This window comes from Chiroxiphia lanceolata, chromosome 21 (genome assembly GCF_009829145.1).
Source record: "Chiroxiphia lanceolata isolate bChiLan1 chromosome 21, bChiLan1.pri, whole genome shotgun sequence".
NCBI lineage: Eukaryota > Metazoa > Chordata > Aves > Passeriformes > Pipridae > Chiroxiphia > Chiroxiphia lanceolata.
The window spans coordinates 1,675,642-1,701,219 of record NC_045657.1 but is presented as its reverse complement, the minus strand read 5'-3'; the positions used below and the strand labels follow the sequence as shown (position 1 = coordinate 1,701,219).

Below are 25,578 nucleotides of genomic sequence, written 5' to 3'. Positions count from 1 at the left end.
TCCCCGGCCCCGGCTGAAGACAAACAGCCCGGTTAAGGTGGACAAATAATTTTTATTCGTGCATGCAAATACATGTCAATACTGCAAACTTCTTCCATCGAGTCTCTCAAACACCGAACCGGGATGCTCTATCCGTGCCCAGCCAAAGCTACAACCTCTGCACGTCAGTGCTACAGCGACACACGGGCCCCACCGGGGGCCCCCTACTCTAACACGAAGGGAAACATTACCAGTGGGAATCAAAACCGAAATAAACGGAATAGAATTTACTCCCCCATATATCCCCATTTCATTTTACAGATTTTTTTTTTCTTTAAATTATAGTTTTAAATAGAAGCTGAGAATGCGCCATAAAAATGAGCATTAAATCCATCGTAGCGATGGTGCCTGCTTTATACATGATGGGTGTACACCATCTTTTATTTCATTTACATTTCAATCGAACAATAGATTTGCAAAGAAAATGTCTAATACAGACGTAAAAATATTCACACTAGAGCTTCACAATCGGTTGTACAATTGACAAACAGGCCTCTTTTCCCAAACTTTCCAGCTAAGCAAATTTATAAAATGTAATCAATGCAACAAGAAAAAAAAAATTTTCTTTAAAACTTCCAGGGAAAAGAATACGCAGTAAACAGTATCAATGCGACAGCAGATGCTGCAAGCTAACCACAATACTCTGGAGTGGCTGTACAGTGGGTATGTGCAGTACAAATCAAAGCCACGTGTGTTGTATCACAACTACTGTATAATGTACTTGTTTGCCCAGCTAAGAAAACGCATGCATTCCCATGCCTTGGGTAACGGAGATCTACTCTGGAGAAATCCAGGGGCTATGTGCAAATGACCTTGGCTTTTGGCAGTAAGAAACGCAGCCAGGCTCTGCTTTAGTTCAGCTTTTACAGCAAAGTCTCGAGTGATTCAAAGCTTCCACAAGCATCCGTAAATAACGGGGTGTAGGATTATGTTTGGGCATTGGGCACTTTGATTATTCAGATTTGTTTCATCTCATCGCTGACAGTTTGGGGTTTTTTTTCCCCTTGTCCTGCTCCCTTGCCAGCAAAGAGATGCACGGGGACGACTACTGCCAAAGTCAGCTGTTCATTTATACTGGGAAATCGGGTCATTTAAAAAAGCACATTTACTGGGTTCTGCTTGCAGAAGAGGTCCCTCAATGAGAGGGAACTTCCTAATAAAGGGATTAAACTACAACATAAAAATGGACTTTTACATCCTACAGATCATCTGATCATTTCTCATTTTGTTACACTCTCAAATTCAACACCTTCCTTTAATAACAGTCTAATAATGAATGAAAAGTCTGTTCACAAATATGATCAAGGAGCTGCTGGCATACAGTGTTTATGTACAGCAACAGGTACAACTTGACAACTTGTGCTTTAAAAAAGCAAACAAAACCAATGTTTGGAACTATTCTGAGTTTAGATTGAGTTATTTGAAGCGTTCTTTCCTCAGCTGTTTCTGACCACTGTGCATTATTTTGTACCTCATCCAGCCTAGTACACTATTATACAAGAACAGCATTCAGCTCTTGAGTACAGGAGAAATTAAAATTTCAATTGAGTTATCAAAGCACTAAAACCTTCCAAATTAGACTTCTACAGAGAGCTTAATTAAGAGCTTATTTAACATAATCAGCTGTGTACAACTTTTTTTTCCTAAATCAAATGCCAAACTTCAGTGTCCCTGTACTAGACTACCAAGAACCAACGCCAGTTTGCTTTGCAAAGAGTCTAACCTTGCCTTTGAAGGGTCTAGTATACATTCTACAATGCAAAATCTGCATAAACACTAAGATTCATTTCTTGTCACCTGTTTACAGGAACAAAATATCAGTAGCAGGGCAATCACTCTGCTCTAAGTATATGTTAAGAATGTACAGATAATTACTTTCTCACACAAGCATTCTCCCAGCACAAGCATTAGTCTCTATTAAGACCTATGTGGGAAATGAGGCAAATCAAGGAATGAATCCAGGTAGTGAGGCAACACAATTAACTTAGATACTAATAATTCCTGTCTCTCCTGCATGTGAAATCCCTGCTGTACCCCTAATGGGGAAAAAAAAAAATTAAACCAAACCAAAACAACCCAAAATGCTTGTCCAAGCAAAGCAAAAGAGCCAATCTCTCTCCCCGATCTGCTACGGGCCTTCTTTTCTGACAGCACAGGTAAGTCAGGCCAAAACCTAAATGGGCATCACTGCTATTAACACACACAGGGAAGTCACTCCATCTCAGTGTCAGAAAATAAGCCCTTCCACAGCCCAAAGGCACCTGATTTACAACTAACAACATGAATACATACTTGTTTGTAAAGGGTCAAGGGCTGAAACTTCAATATAGAAGAAAGCCACAGCCAGGTGTTCCCACCTGCAGCTTCTTCTCCCTGTCAGGGCACTGGAGGGCATTACTTTCATGGCAAAAACCACACAGTCACTGTTCAAACAGTAAGACAAAGCTGGCATGCTGTTAAACCCCCAAATAATTCTTTTGCCTGTCCTTCTACAGCTTAAAAAATCAACTAAAAAACCCTGGCCTCAGTTCAGAACCAGCTTTCCACTTGAAGTGTATGGTCACCCTAGAGAACTGCTCTATCACGGGACCTCCTGCTGCAGACAAAAGTCTAGAGATACATTTGTTCTTAAATATGCCAAGAAGTTGGCAGGAATATGTCAGGCTTATGTCATTTCACTGGACAAACAGGCAAATGTGTGTAAGCAGCTTATCCCAACCCCCTCCAGCAGAGCACAACCAAGTTTTTAAAACTGCAATTTTAAAATTAAAAAGTTAAAGGTAAATACACAATCAATTTATGTAGTATATATTCACCCTCAGATCATGCTGAAGATGTTCTGTGGAGTTCTGGTGCACAGAGGGCTCTTTCCCTGAGGGCAAATAAGGACTTCTCAAACCTTTATATTTTCTCTATTTTTGTAACAAAATAGCAATTTAAAATTTAAAAATCTTTTAAAAAAATTACATCACCTTCAACATGGAAGATCTCACTGTTTAAATATCCATGAAAGAGACATACTTGTTTGCATATCTGTTTTGGAATTACATTGTACAGCAAATAATAGTATCTCAGAAGCATTTCAAAAGTAATATAAATTCGTATTTACAGAATGGTCTTGGTATAAAATATACAACAATCATATTTATGTCTAACATTCTAAGTTAAAGTCAACATCAATAGGAAATAAGTTAAGGTGGCAAAGGTGGTCTGGTTCTTGTATCCATTCACTTCACGTTGCGAGTGAAACGAAGCGTCAGTCTAACCCTACAATGAGGTGGCACTGGCTGGAGAAGGTACAGCAACAGCCAAAGGAAACTAAGAAAAGACTACTGGACTGCTTTTCTACATACATTCCTTGACACTGGAGTACTAAATAGATGTGTAAGATCTTCCATACTGACACCAGAATATCAAAACTAACCCTTGGATTTGCAGGTATATTTACAACATAATCATTTCATGGACAGGTTCGTTAGGAGAGATATATCAAACACCAATATTTACTTAGTCTAATCAGTAACCCTCAGGGAAATGCCAACCCCCACCCCCCAGAAGCGTGCACAAAACAGTTATCAAAATCTTACCCGACCACATAGCTGTGATTTTGTAAAATAACAACTCAGACGACCAGTAACATGATCCTCTTTAAGCATTTTGCTAGCAGGAAAAGCCCTTACATGCAGTACACCTGGTGAAAGATCAGCTTGGCTTAAAATATTCCAGTACAATTTTCAGAGTAAACAACTTCACAGAAGTTAATAAAAACATAAAAAAATGTAAAACTTGTCACAAAGAAAAGTAAGAGGACAAACGAGAAGACAGTAACCATCAGGAGGGAGAGTCCTGCTTTAAAAAAAAAAAAATTGGATTTTTAAGCTTCTCAAAAAAATATGCCTAGTTCATGTGTATTTATGAAATCCAATTTTCAGTTGACATGTCTAACATGATTCTCAGTCACCTCTTAACAGGGCATAAATTCATAGTTTTCAGTACTCTGAAGGTCAGATAATGCTATCTTATTGTATTTTCAAGGTCTTTGAAAATAAGTTGCCACTGAATAAGCAAAAATTAAACCTGAATACAAAATTATGATTAACAACATTTAACAAAGGTAATTACAACCGCCTTAAATTCCCAATATTTAGTTTAAATTAAAAACAAAACAGTACAAAAAACAGCAATACCATCTTGTTAGTCAGTGCAAACACTAGATACAGGGTTTTCAAAGGAAAGCCAAGAGCACCTGATACTTTTTGCCAAGTCATCTGGATCCTATAATCTCCAAGTTGAGAACTATTAATGAAAAAAAAGAAAAAATATGAAAAAACCCAAAATCGCTGTTACATTAGTGCATAACCTCTCAAAATCGTTGCAAATTGTTTCACGTATAACTTGGGGAAATCAATACCTACTACACTAGCTGGAGGACTTAGGCACTTGGTTTACTTCTGATAACTTTACTCGGACAAGTAGCCTGTGTATGTGTACCTACAGCACTAAAGCACAAATTGGGGGGAGGAATGGAAACCAAAACCTGCAGCAAAGCACTGCACCACAGACCTGCAAATAACAGTGCAAAGCTAATGGTGTGTTAACCCTGTAAAAGCCTCGAGTCCAAATCTCCACCTCTCAGCCTTCAAACAATGCTCCATGCAAAGTTCCACAACTAAGGAAAAAGCAGCTGCAACAAGACACAAGTTCTTCTCTCGTGAAACAAAACAGAGACAAATAAGTTAGTCTTCCTTTCACTAGATGTATCATCGTAGGATCCTGCTAGTTTAAATAACTGAGTTGTTAGTTTTCTACAGAAGCCATTTTCAACAAGAATGGCTCAGATACCGCACCGGATTGCTACAAACTCATAAAAAGCTGCTTTAAGCTTAAGTAAAACAATGTCCAAATTCCATTCATTTGTGGAAAGTGAACGCCTTACCCTAGTAAAGTAAGTTTTTTTTTTCTTCAGAATGCTAATGCGAGAGGGGCTTGAAGTATCAAAGAGTCCACAGGAAATGCATGACCCCAATATTATTTTTTTTAAAAAAAATATACATTATATAATATATATTATATATATAAAAAGCTAGTGTAAATGCTTCCATGGTGTGGTCACAAGCTGGAAAGATGAATGCCTTTCAGCTGTTAACCATCCTGCCATTTGCAACAGGCTTTAAAAAGTCATTTTTATCCTCAGACATAATGTGAGCAGTTTTCAAAATGAGGCTGCCAACACTGACTGATGTGCTGATGGGCAGGCAGCTTGCATTGCTAACAGATGTTGTGATCGGCTGACTGAAGCAAGAAGTTACGGGCAGGATTGTTTTCTGCTCCTCCCTGAGGAGAAAAATAAGTTACACAAATATTAAACAAGTACATGCACAAGTATCCGGAACTGAATTGTGTGCATTAAATAAATACTGACATCGACTCATTTTTAGCAACAGGCTAAAGATCTTACTATGGAACGGTACGCTCGAGGTGTTAATGTAGTCTGCCTCAGTTTCAAAGGCTGCTTTACCCATTAAAGACTACAGAACATAGAAACCTAAAATAGTGTGTTTTAAAATCTACCTCTCCATGGAGATTTGTGCAAACAGTCCGACATTTAACCTTTTTGAAGTTTTTCTTAATTTCTGTTAACTATAAAAATATTTTGCATTTTTTGCTTACTGAATGTGAAAGGTATTTTGAACAGCTGTGACACGTTTCAGTGTGTACAATTACAACGATGCATACGAACAATGGTACCAGCCTGTGACTTTCAGGTTTGTGACCTAATTCTATTTCTGAACAGGTTCTTCTCACTTCACCAAGCATACACAATGCAGATGTCTAATCCAAGTCTGAGCAGGTATGTAGTTCATCCTTAAACAATCATGCTTCCACTATTCTGATGCTGCTGTTTGTCTAATACTGGCAGACACTGCTGTTTTGTCTAACACTCACAGAATCACAAGGTCTTCACCTAAACTTTGTCTCTTCTGTTCCAGAGATTCTTTCTGGTGCTGCTTGAGCAGATGCCCGTTCTCTACAGTTGTTCCGTTGAGCAGCTGATCATCTTGGGAGCTAATCCCCAGCTGTATGTCCAGAATCTCCTACAAGAGAAAAGGAGGAATGCCCATCAATTCTGTCCCCATCAGCTTTACATTTTCCTATTATGTTCCACTACATTAAGCTGATGGAAATGGGAGTCTGGTCATAAAACTCCTTATTTTCATGTCATACTATTGGAATGCCCACCACATTTTACTAAAAGGAAAAGCCAATTATTCCAAGATGGCTGTGAATGACAGCCATCTGTCAAGAGTAGTATAAATTGTGAGCTCATTTTGAATTCAGTAATATTAACTACCAGGTATCTGAGTGAGAAGTACAAGACTCCGAGCGTTAAAAATAAGGCTAATGTTTCATGTCACTACAAAAGGCTTTGCTTTCAACAGAAAGACTAATGAAAGGACCCAGTGACACACAGATTTTTGTACTCACTTCTATTTGTTCACCTTGCCCATCAGGTTCATCTGTATCAAGGGCTGACAGCTCCAATTCAATGTCTCGATCTGGCTTTGTGTCTGCACAGTCTTCAGTATAATCAGACTAAAACGAGAATTAATACATTCTGTAAATACCAAGTTGGCTTTTCACCTGCTTCACACAACACTGGAGTATTACAGTGAAAACAGAAGATGCACTTCTAGGACACAACATTTCTACAATACAAACAAGCTAGTTAGACACAATAGAGCTTCAGGCACAGATAACACAGGATACAAGGCTAAATGTAATCACAATAAAGTACCAGAACAGAGAGATAAAATGAATACTGAAGTAGAAATTTCAGTAGAGTCCATTGGCAAAATGTTTAGATCTATAACTCACACAGATAGAAAAAAACCTAACAACTGCATGAAAATTATTGTCTTATTCTTCCCATTTTGTAAATGGAAGTAGAAGCACAGCAGGTGCACCTGCCCAATCTCAGGTAAATGATTGAGTGCAACAACAGTGACTTAACTTGCACAGAACATGCTATAAACATTTGGGAGTGTTAAAACTAAGTTTTAACTCTTATTTAAAATTCAGGCACTTCTGTACATACAAAACCCCTCAAAGATTTGTTCATCCCAATTACCCCTTTCTTTACCTCACCATTCCTCAAATCAATTTCCTTGCTTAAAAGATTTAAGGTAAGACGACTGCCTTCATCGAGAGAATTCCACTTCTGTTGCATGGCCAGGGCATTGGCCTCTCTCTGAAGTAATAAGGAATTGCTTTTGGCCTGTGGAAAGAAAGGGATCAGTTACCAGCCACTACACTTAAACCACGGGTTGTCAAATGGCAAAACAAACCAGCTGGCACAAGCACAGCTCCCTTGCTAGATGGGTAACACGGGTGCCCTTAATGCACTGCATTTATTTTGTTCTGCATCTGCAGACATGCATCAGGCCCACCACCTTCTCCTCAAAATGGCCTTACTGATGTCAGTGGAACAGCTCACATTAGCAGCCCTAAAGCAGCATACCAAGCATTGCAGGACTAGCTCCTAGTTTAACCCTAATTGATAATTGTCATTTTTTTGTACTATTTTCTATAGGCTACACTAAGAAAACTTATTTAAAACCACTTTACTAAACAATTTTTTTTTTCATTAAAAACCCATTATATCATCTTGTCTTACCTGCTGCAATTCAATACTCAGCAGATCTCCAGTGCTGGAATGCTTTCTGTGACCAGACAAATCTGTAACTATGAACCTGTCCCTTTAAGAGAAAGAAGGCAAAACTAGGAATTAAAAACAAGTCCTCTAAATCAAGGCCCCATAAACTTCATTAGTCTATCACTGTTAGATTTTTGGGCAGAAACTGTGTGACTAAGGCAACGTGCTCTTCATCTTCACAGGGGCTCCCAAAACCTCAAGGCATTGTATGAAGCAAACATCCTTATTTTATATACGGGTAAGATGTGGCAAGAAAACTACTCAGATTTTGACATGACAGCTTGGCAGCACCTGACTCCAATACTTTTATTAGGCCTCTCAAGGGATAATAAAGCACAATTACTAGCAGTGTAACTGCATTAAGTATTGAAGACTACACAACTTTTAACCTAGTTTTTCCAAGGCTTTATGCTGGTTAGGTAAAAGGTCTTTTACTTTAAAATTAAGAATGCCTATTAATAGACATTCCAGATTCCCCACACACTGAGGATTTTGAAGAACTGCAAGCTACAGAAAATGCTTTTAAGAGAACACAGAGAGGAGTTTGTACCGTTCTGCATAACGTGCTGATGAAGCAGAATCCGAGCCATAGGCACTCCATCTTGAGTCAACAGCATTGACATAAGGGACATAATCTGTAAAAAAATCAGGATACCATTCACTATCTTCTCTGTTCTTAAGTGGGGTATACAGGTATTTTAGCTCTCTGCATCTTCATAGCTGCAGTAAGCACGAGGAGGATGAAATGTTCATGATGTACATGAACAATGAATTGTTGTCACAAAGCCTGCACTTGTACCTGACACACTGATGGGCTTAGTAGCACTTCCTTGGGAAGCAGTGGCCTGGATGGGATCTGTCGTGTGGTAACCTGTGCGGGATGACCTGGAGATCGCACCCCACTTGGAGATGATGGGTCCGTCGCTGAACGGGATTATCGGATCCTCCTCCTTTGCCCTTCTCTGCGTCTCAAACAAGTGCACTCTCCTTTTAACATCCCCACTGTCCAAATCCTACACATTCAGGAGACAGGAGAAATATGGACTCATTGAGGTTGTTCAGGTTCTTCAGTCAGCCGATAACTTCCCAATTACTGTTGCCTATTTACAAACCCGGAAAAACATATTCCAAACGGGCAAAAACTATTTTAAAATACTGATAATGGAAGCTACCAACTTAAAAACAAAAAAAAAGGCTGGTTTAACCAAAGAGAAGACACTTCAGCACGTAAGGATCATCACACTAAGGAGAGAACATGCAGAAAACCCCTACCATCAGCACGGCATTGGAATTGGCAATCACATCCTTGGGCTCTGAGTCGATAGCATTTATACAAGAGCCAATAGTGCCACAAGACCACGGTGAATAGTGAGAGAGATGGTCTTCCTCAAATTTAGTTCCACTCAAATCACTGACACTCTCTGAGAACTACAGAAAAGGGAATAAATAAGCAATGAATAATAGAAACAGGGAATTCAGTTTTAAAATGAGAAGAGACATTTACTGCTATTTAATTAAATTATCTCAAAAGTCAATCAAGGAGTTCTAGCCGTATTCAAGACTTGATTTGGGGACAACATAAGCTGTTTTGTCAAATTTTAAACCAGTGCCTCTGGCAGCTGTCAGAGGGCAAGCTTTGCCACACAAATAACTGCCTGGCCTGCCAAGACGAGAGACTGAAATCAGTGCCACTGTGTTAGTGGCAGGTTTCTTTAGGCAAATACCCACACTAATTTAATTGAGAGGAAGCCATGCATTTTCCTTTAATGTGTTAGCAACTGGCAGATAGAAATATACTAAACCCTGATGCATCTTGAATGCACCCATAAGGGACTTCAGGTAACCCTACCTTACATGGCATTTTCTGAATAATCAGTCTTAATACCTCAAATATCATCAATGAAACTGGCAAACCACAGCTACGACTGCTTGGCACAGTGGTTCTCAAACTAGTTTCTTTCTAGCATCTAATTTACGCAGGTAGAAAAAAATATCACAAGTTTGCTTTTTTCCCTTCAAAAGCACACTACTGCTATTTCTTGAGTTCCCATTCTTCTTTTCAGGACTTATCCCCTAAGTACACAATGTTCTACCAATGCCTTTTGCCACTTGTAAGGGATATGCATTTTCTGGGACTTGACAAGCACTTGCAGCTTGATTCAGGCTACTCATCAAGTCACAAAGCCATTTGGAGTATGAAAGGGAATGTTCTTTTTAATGGAAAGCAACTGTTGTTCCCTACACAAAAACCTGGAGGTTCACAAAGCTAGCTCAATAAAATTACATTTCCTTTAGTGAGGCTGAATTGAGTCACTTTACTTCTTGACCTTTTTACTGCAGTCATGTTTAGCATCACCTTAATATCAAATTGAATGGATCATTATTAGATATTACTTTCCTTTTGCTAGAAGATCAGTTTCATTTTAGGAACAGAGAGCAGGTGGAAAATCTTTTACTAGAAATATTAAATGACACCTCTCAGAAACAGGAAGGGAAAATAAAGAAGTTCTTTGGCTTCCCACCTCTGTGCTGAAATCTACACTGAAGAGAGGAGAAGGTGGTGTTGGCGATGGTGTTGCCATGGGAAGGGTTGACGATACCAGAGGAGTTTTCTGCGTGTGGTACTGTGCCCACTGCTCCGGCTTCCGCCTCAGCTGCTCATCATAACCAGTCTTCAAGTGACCACAAGGCTCCTGGCAAGAACAAGCACGGGACTGTATGTCCTACTGCACTCTAAGGAGAAGACAAATACTTGCAAGGGACACACTGGGACCCCCAGATTTCCCTGGGTCTGTGACCCTCCACAGGCATCACTTGGAGAATTTCCCAAGAATCTGCAGGAGAGCCCAGCCCATGTGTGGCAACTCAAATCTTCAATATGCAATTAATTCAGGCAACGTGCAAGGGAATTAAAGAGGCAGAGGGGCTCTGGTCCTAATGCAGATTAGAGTGGTCAGTTTTACAAGCCCATTTTATTAAGGTTAAAAACAAAACAAGAACTTTGTCCGGGTCACATGTCTTGATCACTGTAACCCCAAATAAACGGGTCTATGCTAATTATTTACCAACCTCTCAGTAATGACCTTCAGAACCAAAACAATACACACCCTTCCTTCCTGGCTCTCACTTACCCTTGGTAAAGGCACAGTCCTCTGCTCGTTTGGAGGTTGACAAGCCACAGAGTAATACCCATCCAGAGAGTTGTACCTCTCCCGTAACGATGTCTGATAGACAGACGAGTGCATCACATCCATGGGAGGTAAGGAATTGCTCCTAATAATATCATCTCGTGGGTACATCTGTGGGCGCCAGATGCGCCTGCTGTCATAAACTGGAGCATACATTCCAGAGGGGACAGGAGGAACTGGTCCATACGGCTGCGGAGGAGGAGGTTGGTAAGGAGAATTCAGTCGATCTCGAGGGGGAAATGTACTGTAATGATCGGCATATGGCACGGAAGCAGGTGGGAGGGAGGACTCTGGAACGTTATTGGACCTCACAAAGCGAGGAACACAGGGAGCCACACCAGCTGGTACTGTTGGAGGTGGTGGATAATACCCTTAAAAATCGGAAAAAGGCATATTTAATGCAACCACGAACGACCCAAAGTTTTACACCTTCTAAAACTGTAAACAGTGTTGATGAGCACCTTCAGAGAACGAGGAGTCACACTTTGCAAACCTGTTACTGACCCTACCACGCTTCTGTGAAACACAACTTCATGTATGACAACCACATTTGCAGATGCCCCTTCACCACCTGGACCCAGTTTGGAAGGTGGAGTTTATCTGCCATTATATACTGTGGAATAACTATGCTACTGAAAAGACAGGATCTTAAACACCTCTTTATATAGGGAGTTAAAATAGTTCTCTCTAAAATAAAAAGCTGTATTGCTAAAAAAACCCATTTCCAAATTCCAAATGTAAGTAACCATTTCACACTTGACTTTCTTCTTCCTTTTGAGAGGACTGAACATCTCTGCCTCTTGAGAGCTTGTGAATGACTTGATGCTGTAACACTTCATTGTTTGCTTAAATACAAACATGCACACTGTAATCTAAAAAGGTAACTGGAATCTTTCAAATACATTTGAGCAAGCACAAAGCAGAAGCAATCTATGCCTCTGGCTTTGAATCCTGCCTGTGGATTAGATAGACCATGAGGTGAGCAAATCTAAATAAAAGCAGTTAAACACTAACAAAGGAAAAAGCAGATGAAACACCTTGAGGTTCAAGTTGTTCTGGATGCTGAGGTACAAGTTGCATAACATACAGCACACAAACAACCACCAACACTGGGAGCAAACTGCAGGTCCCTCACATACCCAGCAATGAAAAAGATTAGCATTCCATCAGGTGAAGATTCAGATATTTAATAAACTAAAATAAAATGAAAAATAAATTGACAAAACCGAGATAAAAGTTATTTCTCAACATTCAGGCTTTCCCACAGAAAAATTCAGAGCTGATTTTGACTCAGTGCTCATCTCACTCACCTGTCTGTGGGTACTGTGGAACTTCATATGACAGCTGAGTCCTGGGATCTTGGAAATATTGAACGTTATCAGAATGTGGAGGGTAGACGGGAACTCTGGGAACAAACGGGCTGGATTTTGGAGGCACAGAATTCACTTCTGTTCCAATATTAGGAGGACCAGCTGAGGTAGCTGCTGCCTGGCTTACAGGAGTCTTGGGTGGAGAACCGATTTTACTGAAAAGGATTACCAAGAAACCATTAAGCAGATCTTCACTTATTTCTGTCAGCCATCTCTTCGTGCACATTCCCATGTAACATGCAAATTTAGGCCCTGTCACTTCCTCTGGAAATTTGTTTTTCATACCCCAAACTGATGGTGCATCTTAGACTTTCTCCTAAGAAAACTCAGCAGTGGATATAAAAGTTTTGGTGTGTACCCAGAAGTTTACATACCCTCTCTAACTGCATTCTGGTAAAGACAAAGGCTTTGAAAAGCTGTTTAGAGACTAAGTGCTTCCTCCAGAAGTAGCTGACTGGTTTCAAGTGAAACCTCCAAAACTAGAAGGTTTCCAGGAACACAGTGCACCCTTCTCGGTGTCAGGAAATGTCCAATTTTAAGTGTTTTATTTCTATGTAATAACCCAGCAGTAACTAGGGATACCATGCTGAGAACAACTTAATAAGAGATAAAGGGAGAGATTTGCCATTTTGTCCATATTGCACTGGAGTACTCAATAACTGAAACAACTGATGCTGGCTGTGACCACCTGAACCCAAAGAATACCTGCACTGCAGTGCAAGATCTTACACAACTCTGCAGCCAGCAAGCACCAGCAAGGACTGCAAGCCAGGACCAGAATTCAGAATCTGCTGTCTGCCATCCACAGACTCCATGATAATCTGAATGCAAAGTGTTGTGTTTAATCATCTTGATGAAAAAAAAGTCACCTACTTTTCAGGGAGTGATTCTGTAGGGGACCCAGAAGCATTCTGGCCATTGGCTCCAGTCTTCCCTCCCTTCTTGGTGTTCTCCAGAGCCCTCAGGGAGGTGTCTGCACAGCGAGGGATCAGCTGGGGAACCCCACTGTCCAGATTAGCTATTCCATTAGTACTTGGCACCATCTTCCCTGTTGCTTCTGGGCTTCCTATGACAGAAATGACGTTCCCCGTTGAGGTTGAGACGGTGCTATTTACGCCAACTTTGTTGAGAAGGGGGAATGTTCTCACTGTTGCACTGATTTTTTTGTTCCTCAAGCGGTATCTGTAAACAAACACGTGTGCAAACACACACAAGAGATGAGTTAAAGTGCCCATTGTGAACTGTAACATATTTGTAAAACTAGCAAAAGGAAGGGACTGAGAAGAAAACGATACTAAAAAAATTACAGACTTATTTTCAACAATTGTAACTCAAAATCATCTCTCCCCCCTCAGAAGATCCATTCTGCAGTTCTTTGAAAATGCATTTGGGTGAAGACAGCTCTAAGAATGCAGATGTTGCATGCTGTTCAATAACTAGTTCATGCTTTAATCAATTAAAATGTAATTAACACTCTCTCTCGTAGGTGACATAGCCAATCCATGAGAGACACACAGCCTAGATTCAGTTTCAGGAAAGGAAATTTTACTTCATATGGAGTAAAATAAAAAATAAAACTGGAATTAGTTTCTATTCCTAATTTCATACAAAGAATTGTCACGTTAGGGATTCACAAATCCTTCCAAACGAATGAATGTATAGAAGAGATTGTTTTCAAATTCTATGGAGATTGCTTGGATTCAAAATAAAAAAAAGAAAAAGGAAAAAGTCTCCCATACTCACTTTTCAAGCTCTTCCTGAGAATGAGCAAATGTACAGTTTGTTCCTCTTGGACACCCCCCTTGCTGTCGAAGGTCTCGGCACATACTTGTTTTGTATTTGCTATTTGGTTGTGGCTTTAAAGAAAAAAAACAAACCATAAGACATTCCTCTTACAATCTATCAGACATTCACATAAAAATAGGCTTAAAATACAGAAAATCTATCTCACTACAGCCAGCTCTGCTGCATTCCATACTCACAAATGTTAGGTTCTCAAAATCCCAAAGCAGTAAATAACAGTGTCATCAATTATGCCACAGAAAAGGTCATAAATATTTCAAATCAACAGTAATTTTTTTAAAGTTGCATCTTTCAGTAAATGTGCTTTAAAACATACAATGCAATGATCAAATATGGTTACCTGTGGAGTTTCATGGCCTTTTCTGCTGTAATTCTGAATGAAATCCACCAGCCCATGGACCACAGTCTTGACAGCGACCATTGCATTTTCCAGCTGCTCCCATGTTGGAGAGGCTGCATCTGAAATTATTAAAAGCAGGGTTGTCACTCTGTCAATAACTCCAGTAGTATCACAAATAAAAGGCAACTCTCCTACCACTTCACAACACCAAGTCCTAGGACAGAACTCAGAGAGCCCTGAAGAAGAGTTTGTTATGGTAATTAACGGGGATTTTGAAACCAGGAATGGAGGTTATCATCTTAATACTTTATTTTGCTAGATAATGAAAAATACCACAAGAAGAGTTTAAGAAGTTGAATTTGCATACCTGGATTTGGATCTATGTTTGCCAGGAGCTCTAAATGAGGCCTCAGCCTGTTTAAGTTTGCAGGATCCCCCGTGCGCTGCAAGACAATTGTCAATTCTTGTACACTCTTTGCAAAAGATTCTGGAGATTGGAGCTGAAAATAAAGGGAGCATTAGTGTGCTGCATCTTACAGCTGTGAACTACTCATCTTGAAAAGATATTCACAACTCTGGTTCCTAACTTCAATATATAGTGTCTTCAGATGGCATATAGAGAGGATCAGTGGAGAGAAATTTTATTTCTCAACTCAGAATCTGCCCTATGCAGCTTCATCACAAGACACCAAAAAGGGAATTAAAGGACTTCATAGGAAGAATATGCTACAGTAGGGAAAACTTCAATCCAGTTTTAATTAATATCTGACATGACTAAGGACAAAAAGTTAATTCAAGGAATTGATTTTTATTATAACATTTAACAGTCAAATCTAATCCTACAAAGGCACTAAAATCACCCCTTTGACAAACCTTGTCAATAATGGATTGCATGTGTGATTTGTGTGCCAAGTCTCCATAAAGAAGGGAAGACCATTGTTCTGGTGATATTCGAAGTCCTGCTTCCATGGCAATGTGAACGATCTGGGCGTCGTGTTCCCTCCTCAGCGCCTCGTAACTCCGGAACTCCTCTTTCAGTTGCATCAGAGAAGAATCTTCATCCCTTTTAGTGACCTAATAAGTAGTAACAGTTAAAGATCCCTCCTTTAACAACTGACTTTTCACTCTACACTGTTTTAATGTGCAGAAAGCGAATTTACAGAACGTTTCACAGGTGACAGACACTAATCCTAGGCTGGGTTCTCTGGAGCTGCACTAGTTCACAGTAACAAACTCCAGATCCTGGTGTTTTACCTTAAAGCATGATGCTCTATACAGTAGCTGCACAACGTGACCAATGCTCGTTTTGGAGGCCTGAGGAAATCTTGGTTCCAGCCTTTGCACAACAAAAAGGACCAGAACTTTTCTTGAGAGTGCAGAGCCATCTTCCAGTGCCAGTAAGACAAGTTTCAATGCCTCCTCTTGCATAGCTTTAACACACAAAAAGGAGAGACAGTTAAATATATTCCAGAAAACAGCAACACTATCATATATGAACAGATTAGCAGGAGCAACTGAATCATCTTGAACGTAATCCCTTATTACTTTTTATTTCACTAATCATAAGAAAAAAAGCTTTGTAAACTTTTAAAGAATGTTGCTAGTTTAGAGGAAGTATTTAGAAGCACTCTAAGCACAGCAACTTAGAGCTAAGACTAATTTTCAGTAATGAACACATCAGTAATGCAATTTTCATACTCTTCTCCACTGTGCAGTCTTGCAGCCTTTGCCACTCATCAATGCTACACCATGAAATTGTACAAACTAAATATGGGAACAGTACTGGAATGCTATCATCAGTTACTGGAATCAAGAGAGGACAACTTCCAGATTAAAGTGAATTTCATTCTTGTTTCTATGCTTGCTTCAGTAGTGTTCTTGAGTTTGCCCTTTCTATCAGAGATACGTGATAATTAGAAATTTTAAGAGTATGCTGCAACTAAGATTGTACATCTTCAACTGAAGAAATTTCAAAAAAAAATTTTTGTTAAGTAAAGGGACAGCTAAGTACAGTCTGCTACAGATCTACAGGTACCTTACCTGGTCCTAGAAACTGGCACCCTCGTGCCCTGACAGCAGCCCAGAGATTGGCAGAAAGCTGCTGAGGATTTTGGTGCTGCAGGATGAGTTCTGTGACAGTTCTCTCCCCCAGGGACCGAGCTGCCCTCATGGCTCTGACCCGACCCTCCTCCTCCACCAGCTGACAGTTCACCAGTGTCACAAGTTTCCTCTGCATTGGACGGCTCAGTGCACTCTGGTTCAAGCTTGCAACACCTTCAGGAAAAGGGAGAAAAAGGCCAACTATTGCTTCTGATCAAACTCATCTCAATAACACAAACAAAAATGTCTGACAGTGGATTTCTTTCTCTAGGACTGGGATACTAGTCACAGGTACCTCCCCTTCTCTTGGGCAACTCTGTGTAACTCATTATCAAAAAGAATTTTAATTAAAATCTTAAACTGACATCAAAGCCACCCTTTGGGGAAAGTTCAGCTTTAGTACAAAGTTAGCCCCAAGGCAATATTATTAAATAAAATAGAGTATTTTGTAAACTTAAAATAAAAAAACCACAAACAAGTGTCACAAGTGTGAATGAGCTTTCAAAATCATAAGGAAAATTTTATTAAAAAAAATAAGAGGATTATCTCACTGACACTTACAATCAGTGCTGAAAACACAGTGCTATCAAAAGTAAGGTACATCAAAATTCCACTGTTAGTAGAGACTCACCTTTTCCTCCACTCAATGGCTTTAAGTAGAGTGCCAAATCCTCAACACATTTCTTTGCTACTTCATAATGTTTGTTCTCTCCTACATTGCTCAACTTTACTGTCTGATGATCAGGTACCTAAAAAATATGCAAGGGGGAGGAGGGGGGGAGAAGAATGACATCCACCTGGGTGAGCTGTGTGAGGTGCCACACCACTGCTAATTACATAACACTGCAAGTGAGCACTGCCCTGGAGCAGGGACACAGCTCCCAGCCCAGGCACCCACTCTGGCAGGAGCAGCAACTAAAAACACTCAACACGAGGATGGGGGGGATCAAAGACGTGTTTTGTTAGTGCTCGACACATCAGAAACAGAAATAGGATAGAAAACAATAAGGTCTAATGAAAAGGCACTCAAAAGATGAACAACATGAGGTCTGAGAGGATGATCAGTGTACCAGATCAGTATGATTTACTACAGACACACGAGGGAAGTCACAAGACAAAAATCAACTGGTGTGAAAATAATAAAGCAAAGTTAAAAAAAACAATTTAAGCATCATTTGGGCATGCTGAAATCTTCTGAGAGAAGAACCAGGAAGCCTAACTTGGTGGAAAAAACTCAAACTAGAGTAACAAGGTCAGATAAGGAAAACAGAGGGAGAGTATTAGTCATAATACATTAATTGTTTGGAAGGCATTGCAAGAAGTTAGGAGACCAAGAAAATAAATATTGTAAGATCAAGGCAGTGATCTGACACAAAAAAAAAAAAATGAAAGGAACACGTGAACTTGAGAAACAAAACCACTTTGACACAGTGTTATTACCAATAGCTGTGTCAAGGCATGTGATAGGGTATCAAAAAGCAAAGTAAAAAGCATCTTCTTACTGCATCACCGAGGTGCTGGAGTGAGAGCAACATGAAAAAGCACATGAATCAGCACAAGGGGAACAGACTTATTTAGTCTCCATAAAGCGCAGCACTGATTATATAATCACTGTTTTGCCACTGCTACGAGACAGCACAGGGAACATTCCTGGCCTGATTAGCCAGTGTCTGCAAACGCCACTGAAAAGCCCCATCATCAGGCATATTTTAAAAAAAAATTACACACACACACTGCTGGAACCTGGTTAAACAGCCACTTTCCAACATGTGACATGTAGAAAGGACATTTCTTGCAGGACTACGATGACCGAGTGCAATCTGCAGGTTCACTCTTCTTATGACAAGTGGGACACAAAACTAACTGTTTCCCAATGGGGATTTTCCTCCAGCCACAGTTCAAGAGCCCTTTTAAATCAGAATTCAGGTTACAACTAGGACCTGTTTTCATTTTATGAGAAGACTGTCCTGAAAATGGTGTGGTTGCTTTTAGAGCACGTATGGCCTTCTAAATATCGCCAAGTCAAGCCTTACCGATTTTCGGGCTAAAACGAGGGGGACCAGATGACAACACGTATCGCAACTGGCACACGAATGGTAACAACACAAAGTGGCAACACAAAGAGCTGCTGAACCCTTACCTGGGCTCCAACCAGCTGGAGGAGTGCAAAGTTGACAGGAAGCACGTCGATGTCGGTGTTGATGGCGGTCTGGTCGAAAGGACATGCCTTGCGATGGAGTTTGTTCAGGCAGGTCTTACACACGGTGTGAGAGCAGCCTAAGCTGATGGGTTTGTGCACATTCTCATCAAACTCGTTGTAGCAGATTGGGCAGGACAGAAATTCTGTCCACTGAGCTGCCTGCACAGGCATTGTGGAAGCTGGACACTTGTTTAGCAGGCTAGCAGACCATTATTTCACTGTACTGTGTTTTGGCAGCTGTAAGTGAATAACAGAGTATTTAAAAGATGCTTTCTGGCAATTTAGAATGATTTTTAATTTAAAAAAATAGCCCACAATTTCAGTGTTACACAGAATAAAACCAAATCCTTATGCTGAAGCACTCAAAACCCCCAACTCTGTGTTAGTTTAACAATTGTACCAAAAAAGGCTCATGAACTAAATTAATGCAGACTACCACAAATTGAACCTATTCACAATAAATGGCATTAAAGTTTGGTTTTGGGGTTTTTTTTTTTTGGTGGAGTTAAAATCTTATATTCATTTGAAGTAGAACAACATCTTCCTTCTGCAGAACTTATCCAGACTTAATCACACATCAAACTAAAACCAGCTTTGCTTTTTCTAAAACACATCTTCTCTTTCTGCGACAAATAAATTAAGAATCATAAGGAAACACTAAAAGAATGAGAGATTAATTTTTAGTTTTATGATTCTCCTGTGTTACTTTCCCCTCTTCTCTCAAGAACCCATTGGAATACTCAAGGGCAGAGACTGCTGTACTCAGTTTTGCTTTTTACATCCCTGCCTTACACACAACTTCATGGGCATGAACTGGCAGTGAGAAAATCTCTGATGTGTGGAAAACCCAGGTACTTAGGACAAAACCTATGACAAGGCAAGCAATACCTTCAGCTGGCTTGCTATTCAGTCTCTTGAAAAATCTCTCTGTGCAATTGTGCCAAACAAATTCTTTATGTATTTCAAAGAAGATATGGATTTATAGAGATTGCTCTGAGACATGCCATCTTATATAATCTTATATAACTCATGTTCTCGGAAAAGGTGCCAGGCCTAAGGAGTTCATTGAAACCCAGAGCTCCACCTCGGTGTGGCACAGCCCCACCCTGGGCCACGATGTGCCACCGTGGTGACTCTCTGGGCAACCCACAGACCAGTTAGGTCACTTCAAGGCTAGGAGCAAGCTTGTCACAAATGCAAATAGAGAAATGTTTTAATTACGTGTTTAGCATTCTATTTTTTTCCTCTGATGACAGAAAAAAGGTAATTGTTCTGAGGAAGCCAAGATCTCCCCTCCGTGTTTGAATTCGGGAACTCCTTATTGCAATTCCATTGTTGGCTGTGCTGTGGTTTAATTAATGCTAAAGTATCACACCATTGAAATAATTACTAGAACACTAAATAGGCTCTTATCTGTGGATGTATTTTATGTTAATTATGACCATCTGTTTAGAAATCCTATTTAGTACTATGAACATTCAGTGCCCTTTAAGTAACAGGATCCTTGTACAAGATGTCCTTATCTCGGTGAGCTTTTCAATATAATGCAGCGATTTTCCCCCCAGATGAATTCCCATAGTAAGTGTAAAACACACTAAATTGAAAGTTGAACCTCTCCCTTCAAAACCAAACTGCTGAGGTTAAACTTTCAACACAAGCCAGAATATTCACATGTATTGGACAAACCAGATTTTCATCCAGCTCCTAGGAAAGCACAACCAAAGCTCTTGCAGGGATGAACAAACACAGTCGTCTTTAGCATGTTATTGCTACATATGTCTTTTAACCAAGGAAATTCAAAAGCAAAACAAGCAAAAGCAAAACCAAAGAGTGAGCCAACATGCCTAGCGAGATTTTTGATTCCTCTATAAAGAATCCCACCATTTCCTTTAGCACATCTGCTTCCCCATCAAAACAGCAAGACTAGAGAGGCACTGAACTGCAAAGTCTTGCAGAAAACACTTTCCTCGAAGCTCTGTGCAGCGTTACCAGGAACATTAAGATACCAACACTGCTGCTGACCTAGGACTGATATTGCTGTTTCTTCGCCCATCTGACTGCAGGACACAGGTAACAGCACAGAGCACTCTGGGAAGTGTGTGACTGTCATGACTCATGGGGAAAAGTTTAGGAAGAGGCTGGCACAGGGAGAGCTCAACTGCTAGTATGTTGCTAATGAGCTGCTAATAAACAGGCTCTGTGTCCACACTGCTCATTAATTATCTCAAACGCAGGGATCTCTCTCTCTCTGACAGTACCCACGCTCTGTTTCCACAGGTACTTCAGAGACTCGCAAGAAAGCAGCACCTCTCTGTTTACAAGCATTTAAAATAACAGTTGTTTTCCTGACCAGCATAGAAATGAACACAACAGATTCTCCAAGTGTGCACCACCAGGTTTTAAAGACCTATCTCTGGGTGTTTAATCATCCCAAATGACAGATTCTACTAAGCATGTATTGACCTTCAGATTTCTTGACAGGAAAAAAATCTAATTAAATCAGCAAACAGCTGGGAAAAGCTCCCCAAACTTCAAGCAGCCATAGAGGGAGGAATCTCCATACTCTGTTGAGCTGCCAGCTCTCCTGCCATTCTCGCACCCCAGTGTGTTAGGAAAACAATCTCACATCTCCTAATTACTATGTCAACTTCTGCAAAAAGCATAAGCCAAATGTTTAATAGACTCTTGCTCCTTGTCAGAAACAATGTATTTCAGGGATGTCCTCTTGAAGAACAAATTGCTCCAGCCCTCTAAACTGAGCAAACACAGGAGAGCAAGAAGAAGGTAAACTAGAAACCCCGTGGATTTTGTTTTTAACAGGCAGTACACTCTGTTAGAACAATTAACCTTGGTCTGTTCGCTGTGGCAGAAGTGTTCTCTATCTCTACACATACACAGGGCTTCTCTTCCCTGTCAAAGTAGAAGCACCCTGCAAAAAAAATGCCAAAGAAATGGCTGATACAGAAACTGGTCAAACACACAAGGCAAACAGTCTGAAAAGACATGGCAGTTGCTACTTCAAAGATCATTACACAGTGAAGTTACAGTAAGTTTTACAGTATTACTATCAGAAGCAATGCTTCAGATGACAGAGAAATGGACAAGCCTAAGTTCAGACATTATGTAATGGCAAAAACCAGTACAGCCGAGTAATTTTGTGTTTCTAATGCAGTAGTATTTTCCCATCGCAGTAATGGCTGCAATGGAGCAGAGTAATCATGATTTTCTCATTTTAGAACAGAATATGTGATGAAATTGGAAGGTGGGGTGGAAGGGAAGATAGGTGAAACCTCAAAACCTTCCTCAAACAGCTGTACCATTTATAGATGATGGAAGTTGTAAGATTATTTTACAATAACTTTCAGCTACTTAACCCCAAGGTATTCTCTACAACTAATCTAAGTCACTGTGCTTACTCAACCCCCTTTGGACATGATATACATCGTTTAGCTCTGATTTCCTGAAGATACCAAGCTTAGGTGATCAGGGTGTTCTGTCAGTCTGTTCCTCTCCCACACTGCTCAGTCAGGGCATTTGCCAAAACGCGAGACAGGCAAGTTCCATCCCCTGTCAGGGAAGGGTTGGAGCCTTAACTGCCTCCCCACAGCTCCACGTCAGCTCTGCTCTGCTCAGGGCCCTGTGGGCCACGGGCAAAGGGAACAGGAACAAGCAGAGCTTGGATACAAATGAGACATGGAATAACTCTGTCAGTGCTGAGCAAAGGGAAGGCTTCTCTACAGATGAAGGAAGATCTTGGAAAACTTGCGAAATTATACGGCATTTTCACAACCAAGGTTCGACTGCAGTCTCACTGTGGATTAAGCCTAAATCTGAGAATTCAATTGATTTTTAATCACCAAATTGAAGAGTCCTTGATATTGGCTTGCTCTTAATGCTAGAGATCACGGCATTTCCTTTTCTTTTTTAAAGTGATCTCCATTACAGTTTTTCATTTATGCAGATTAATGGTCTGTTTGCACTGTAAAGAGGCAGCCTTTTCAAGTTTTCCTAAGTTCTGTATTTCTGAAAGCATTCTGACTGGATCAAAAACTTAAATGTCCATGTAATCAAATTGTCAGTGCAAAAGTATTGGCTGGAAGGGCTAGAATCTTTTATTAATTTCTCTTCAACAGCCATCATCTATAGATCTAAAAAGTAGCTTTATTAAAGGCTTAAGAAAGGGCCATCCCTGTAACAGATCTGCATCGTTCAGCTATGACGGCCTGAAATTAAAATAAATCCTCTTTAAAGAGCAGACTTGCTTATTTCCACACTCCATAATATCTGTCACATGTAAATCTCTTTGTATCACGTGCAAATTCTCTATATAACGTCTTTAATGACCACTAAATACAGTATTTCAACACCATGTTTTCACTGACCATTAATGCTACTGGGAGTACCCACAGCCCAATTCACATCCCAGGAAAGTTACCAAGAGAAATCTTGGGGACGTACTACAATTATAGAGTATCTCGAGCTGGAAGGGACACATAAGGATCATCAGGACTAACTCTGCTTCTCTCAGGAGTACCTGACACTGAACCACATGACCAAGAGCATCATCCAGATGCCCCTTGAGCTCTGGCAGCCTTGGGGCTGTGATCACTGCCCTGGGGAGCCTGGTCAGTGCCCAGTCACCCTCTGGGGGAAGAACTTTTTCCTGATGTCCAACCTGAACTTCCCTGACAGAGCTTCATTCCTGTTCCTTGTGTCCTAAATATACATCTGAATATATACATGTATCCAGACCATGTTTTGCCAAAATGCCTACGGGATGCTTCACTTGCTATCTGCGTTAAAAATCTGAGCTTAGATGCCCTCTGTCTCCTTAAAATACGGGGCTGAAGAATAATTCCTGTGAACAGGGGTACAGTAGACTAACATAAATTTAAGCTCATGGCTGCTCAGTGACTGCCAAAGTTCACTCAGTTCAGAGGTAACTCCCTCCAAACCAACCCCAGTCAGTGCATCCTCAGCACTTCACACCTGCTCCTCCCTGCTCAAGCGCTGCCACCAGAAATCCTGTTAACAGACTTGAAAAGTTTCCTAAATACTTCTGTAATGCCACTGTGGGTTTTTCCTCGTGTGCTGTAGGTGTCACTGAAAGGGGAGTCTGTCCTTGCCACCAGCTCCTGTAACAGTATTGACTTTTCAGGACTAACTGTAGGGTAGATAAATGAAAAATTTTCTTTGCCACCAAAATCAGCTGAACTCCCTCTGAATGCAGAGAAAGGGAATCTATTTCTAAGCAGATCTATTCTGACACAGTTACTTCACGAAGAGATATGCTGCAGAATTCCTGACTCTCCAGTTAATATTTTCACAGAATAAGGACTCCCATGTATGGTTCAGTTCCCCAAGCTTTTTGGTTTTCAAAAACACAACCTCCATCCTTAAACTATATATTTTACAAGAGAGAAATTCTGTATTCTAACATTTTCCCAATAATTGTAATGAAATGCTAATTCCATTCTGAGATGTAGACAAGAAAACACAGGGCTCCATAGGAGCTGGGAAGCCTCTTTAAAGGTTGTACAGAATGGCTTAATATGCCCATGGATGTAATTTTTTTCCTTTCCTTAGGGTTGTCCAGTCAGCAAGGAGACCCCTTCCATTTATCCCATTAAAGGTTTACAAAATATCACCAAATGAAATATATAACACTCCTAACAAATGTTACTCTCACCCTCTGAATATTTTAAGTATCTTATCTACTGTAAATCAACAAAGTCTTAAATAAATGAGATCAACACCCAAGACTAGGAGTTCACTCTGGGATATCTCAAGCACTGACACTAAAATCTGCTGGAATTTAATATTTTTGAGAGAAATGGCCACAACCTCGCACAAGACAGGAACACAAGTTAATAAGAAACCTTTTCTTGGGGAAAGCTACAGGAATCACAATTAAACCCAAACAACATGCTAAGTTTGCACGGAAGTGAACCAGGCCTGGATCAGAAACTGTCCTGGTTGCCTGCCTAAACTTTGTCATTATTTTCTCTCATTCCAGCTCCACGCCATTCCCCTCTGAACCCTGAACTGAGCACTCATCACTCTCCCACCACTCTCTGCCCTTGCTGTGCTTTGTGCTGACTTCTGCACCGAACTGGACACCTCGAGCATCAGCACAACCTACACACGCTTCTCCTGCTCAGCTGTTTGTTTTTTTTAAAACACTTCAAACGCGACTCGGTGCCTGCAGCCCTCGGGCCTGTCCTCCCCTACGACTGCCCTCCACCATTACCCCAAAGCTCAGCTCCAGGGGTATTCCACCCTGGAACACAGCCGGCACCGCTCGGCTCTCCCCGTGCCAGGGACGGCTCAGCGCGGGCCGCCGGGGCTGCGGCCCCCGAGGGGCTGGGGGGAGGCACCGGGAGCTGCCCCCCCCGCCCGCCGGTGCCGTGAGTGCTCCCGCAGCCCCGGTGCCCCCGCAGGCCGCTGTCAGCAGCGCCCGGCCCCGATCCGGGCCCCGCTCCCGCACCGGGCCGGGCCCCCGCCGTCATTTCGGGGCCGCCACCAAATGGCTGCCGGTGTCCCCGGGCCGGCCCCGCGGCCTGCCGGGCGCCGCCGCCCGCCGACACCCCCGCGCTCCGCGGCGGGCGGGCCCGGCCCGGCCGCGCTCCCGCAGCGCCGGGAGGAGGCGGAGGAAGCACCGGGAGCGCGGCGGGAAGGGAGGGGGGAGCGCGGGCGGGGCCCCGGCGGGTCAGCGCGTCCCCCGCGGCGGCCGCCGCCGCCCAGCCCAGCCCAGCCCAGCCCGCCCGCTGCCGTGCCGTCCGTACCTGTTCGGCGGGGCGGGCGCGGGTCCGGCGGGCGCGGGG

General features: G+C 41.4%; 1 protein-coding gene and 1 non-coding gene across 5 annotated transcripts; both read right to left on the bottom strand.

Moving 5' to 3' along the window:
• Nucleotides 1–32: 32 nt before the first annotated feature.
• RC3H2 (ring finger and CCCH-type domains 2) lies at nt 33–25,578 on the bottom strand. 4 transcript variants are annotated; one of them, XM_032708608.1, is made up of 21 exons: nt 25,540–25,577; nt 18,695–18,991; nt 17,186–17,303; nt 16,495–16,728; nt 15,709–15,884; nt 15,328–15,528; nt 14,822–14,954; nt 14,455–14,573; nt 14,055–14,167; nt 13,185–13,493; nt 12,252–12,466; nt 10,885–11,312; nt 10,276–10,446; nt 9,026–9,181; nt 8,553–8,766; nt 8,304–8,388; nt 7,715–7,796; nt 7,181–7,315; nt 6,526–6,633; nt 5,986–6,134; nt 33–5,373 (listed from the first exon to the last, which is right to left on the bottom strand). In XM_032708608.1, the coding sequence occupies exons 2-21, from the start codon at nt 18,923–18,925 to the stop codon at nt 5,175–5,177; spliced, it is 3,576 nt and encodes a 1,191-aa protein (XP_032564499.1). In that variant the 5' UTR covers nt 18,926–18,991; nt 25,540–25,577; the 3' UTR covers nt 33–5,174. The 4 variants fall into 4 exon arrangements, with proteins under 4 accessions (XP_032564499.1, XP_032564502.1, XP_032564501.1 ...); XM_032708611.1 differs by having other exon boundaries at nt 6,005–6,134; nt 25,540–25,576; XM_032708610.1 differs by lacking the exon at nt 9,026–9,181 and having other exon boundaries at nt 25,540–25,578.
• Nucleotides 15,043–15,158, bottom strand: LOC116797294. Its single transcript, XR_004360609.1, has one exon. It is a non-coding gene; the product is annotated as a small nucleolar RNA SNORD90 (small nucleolar RNA).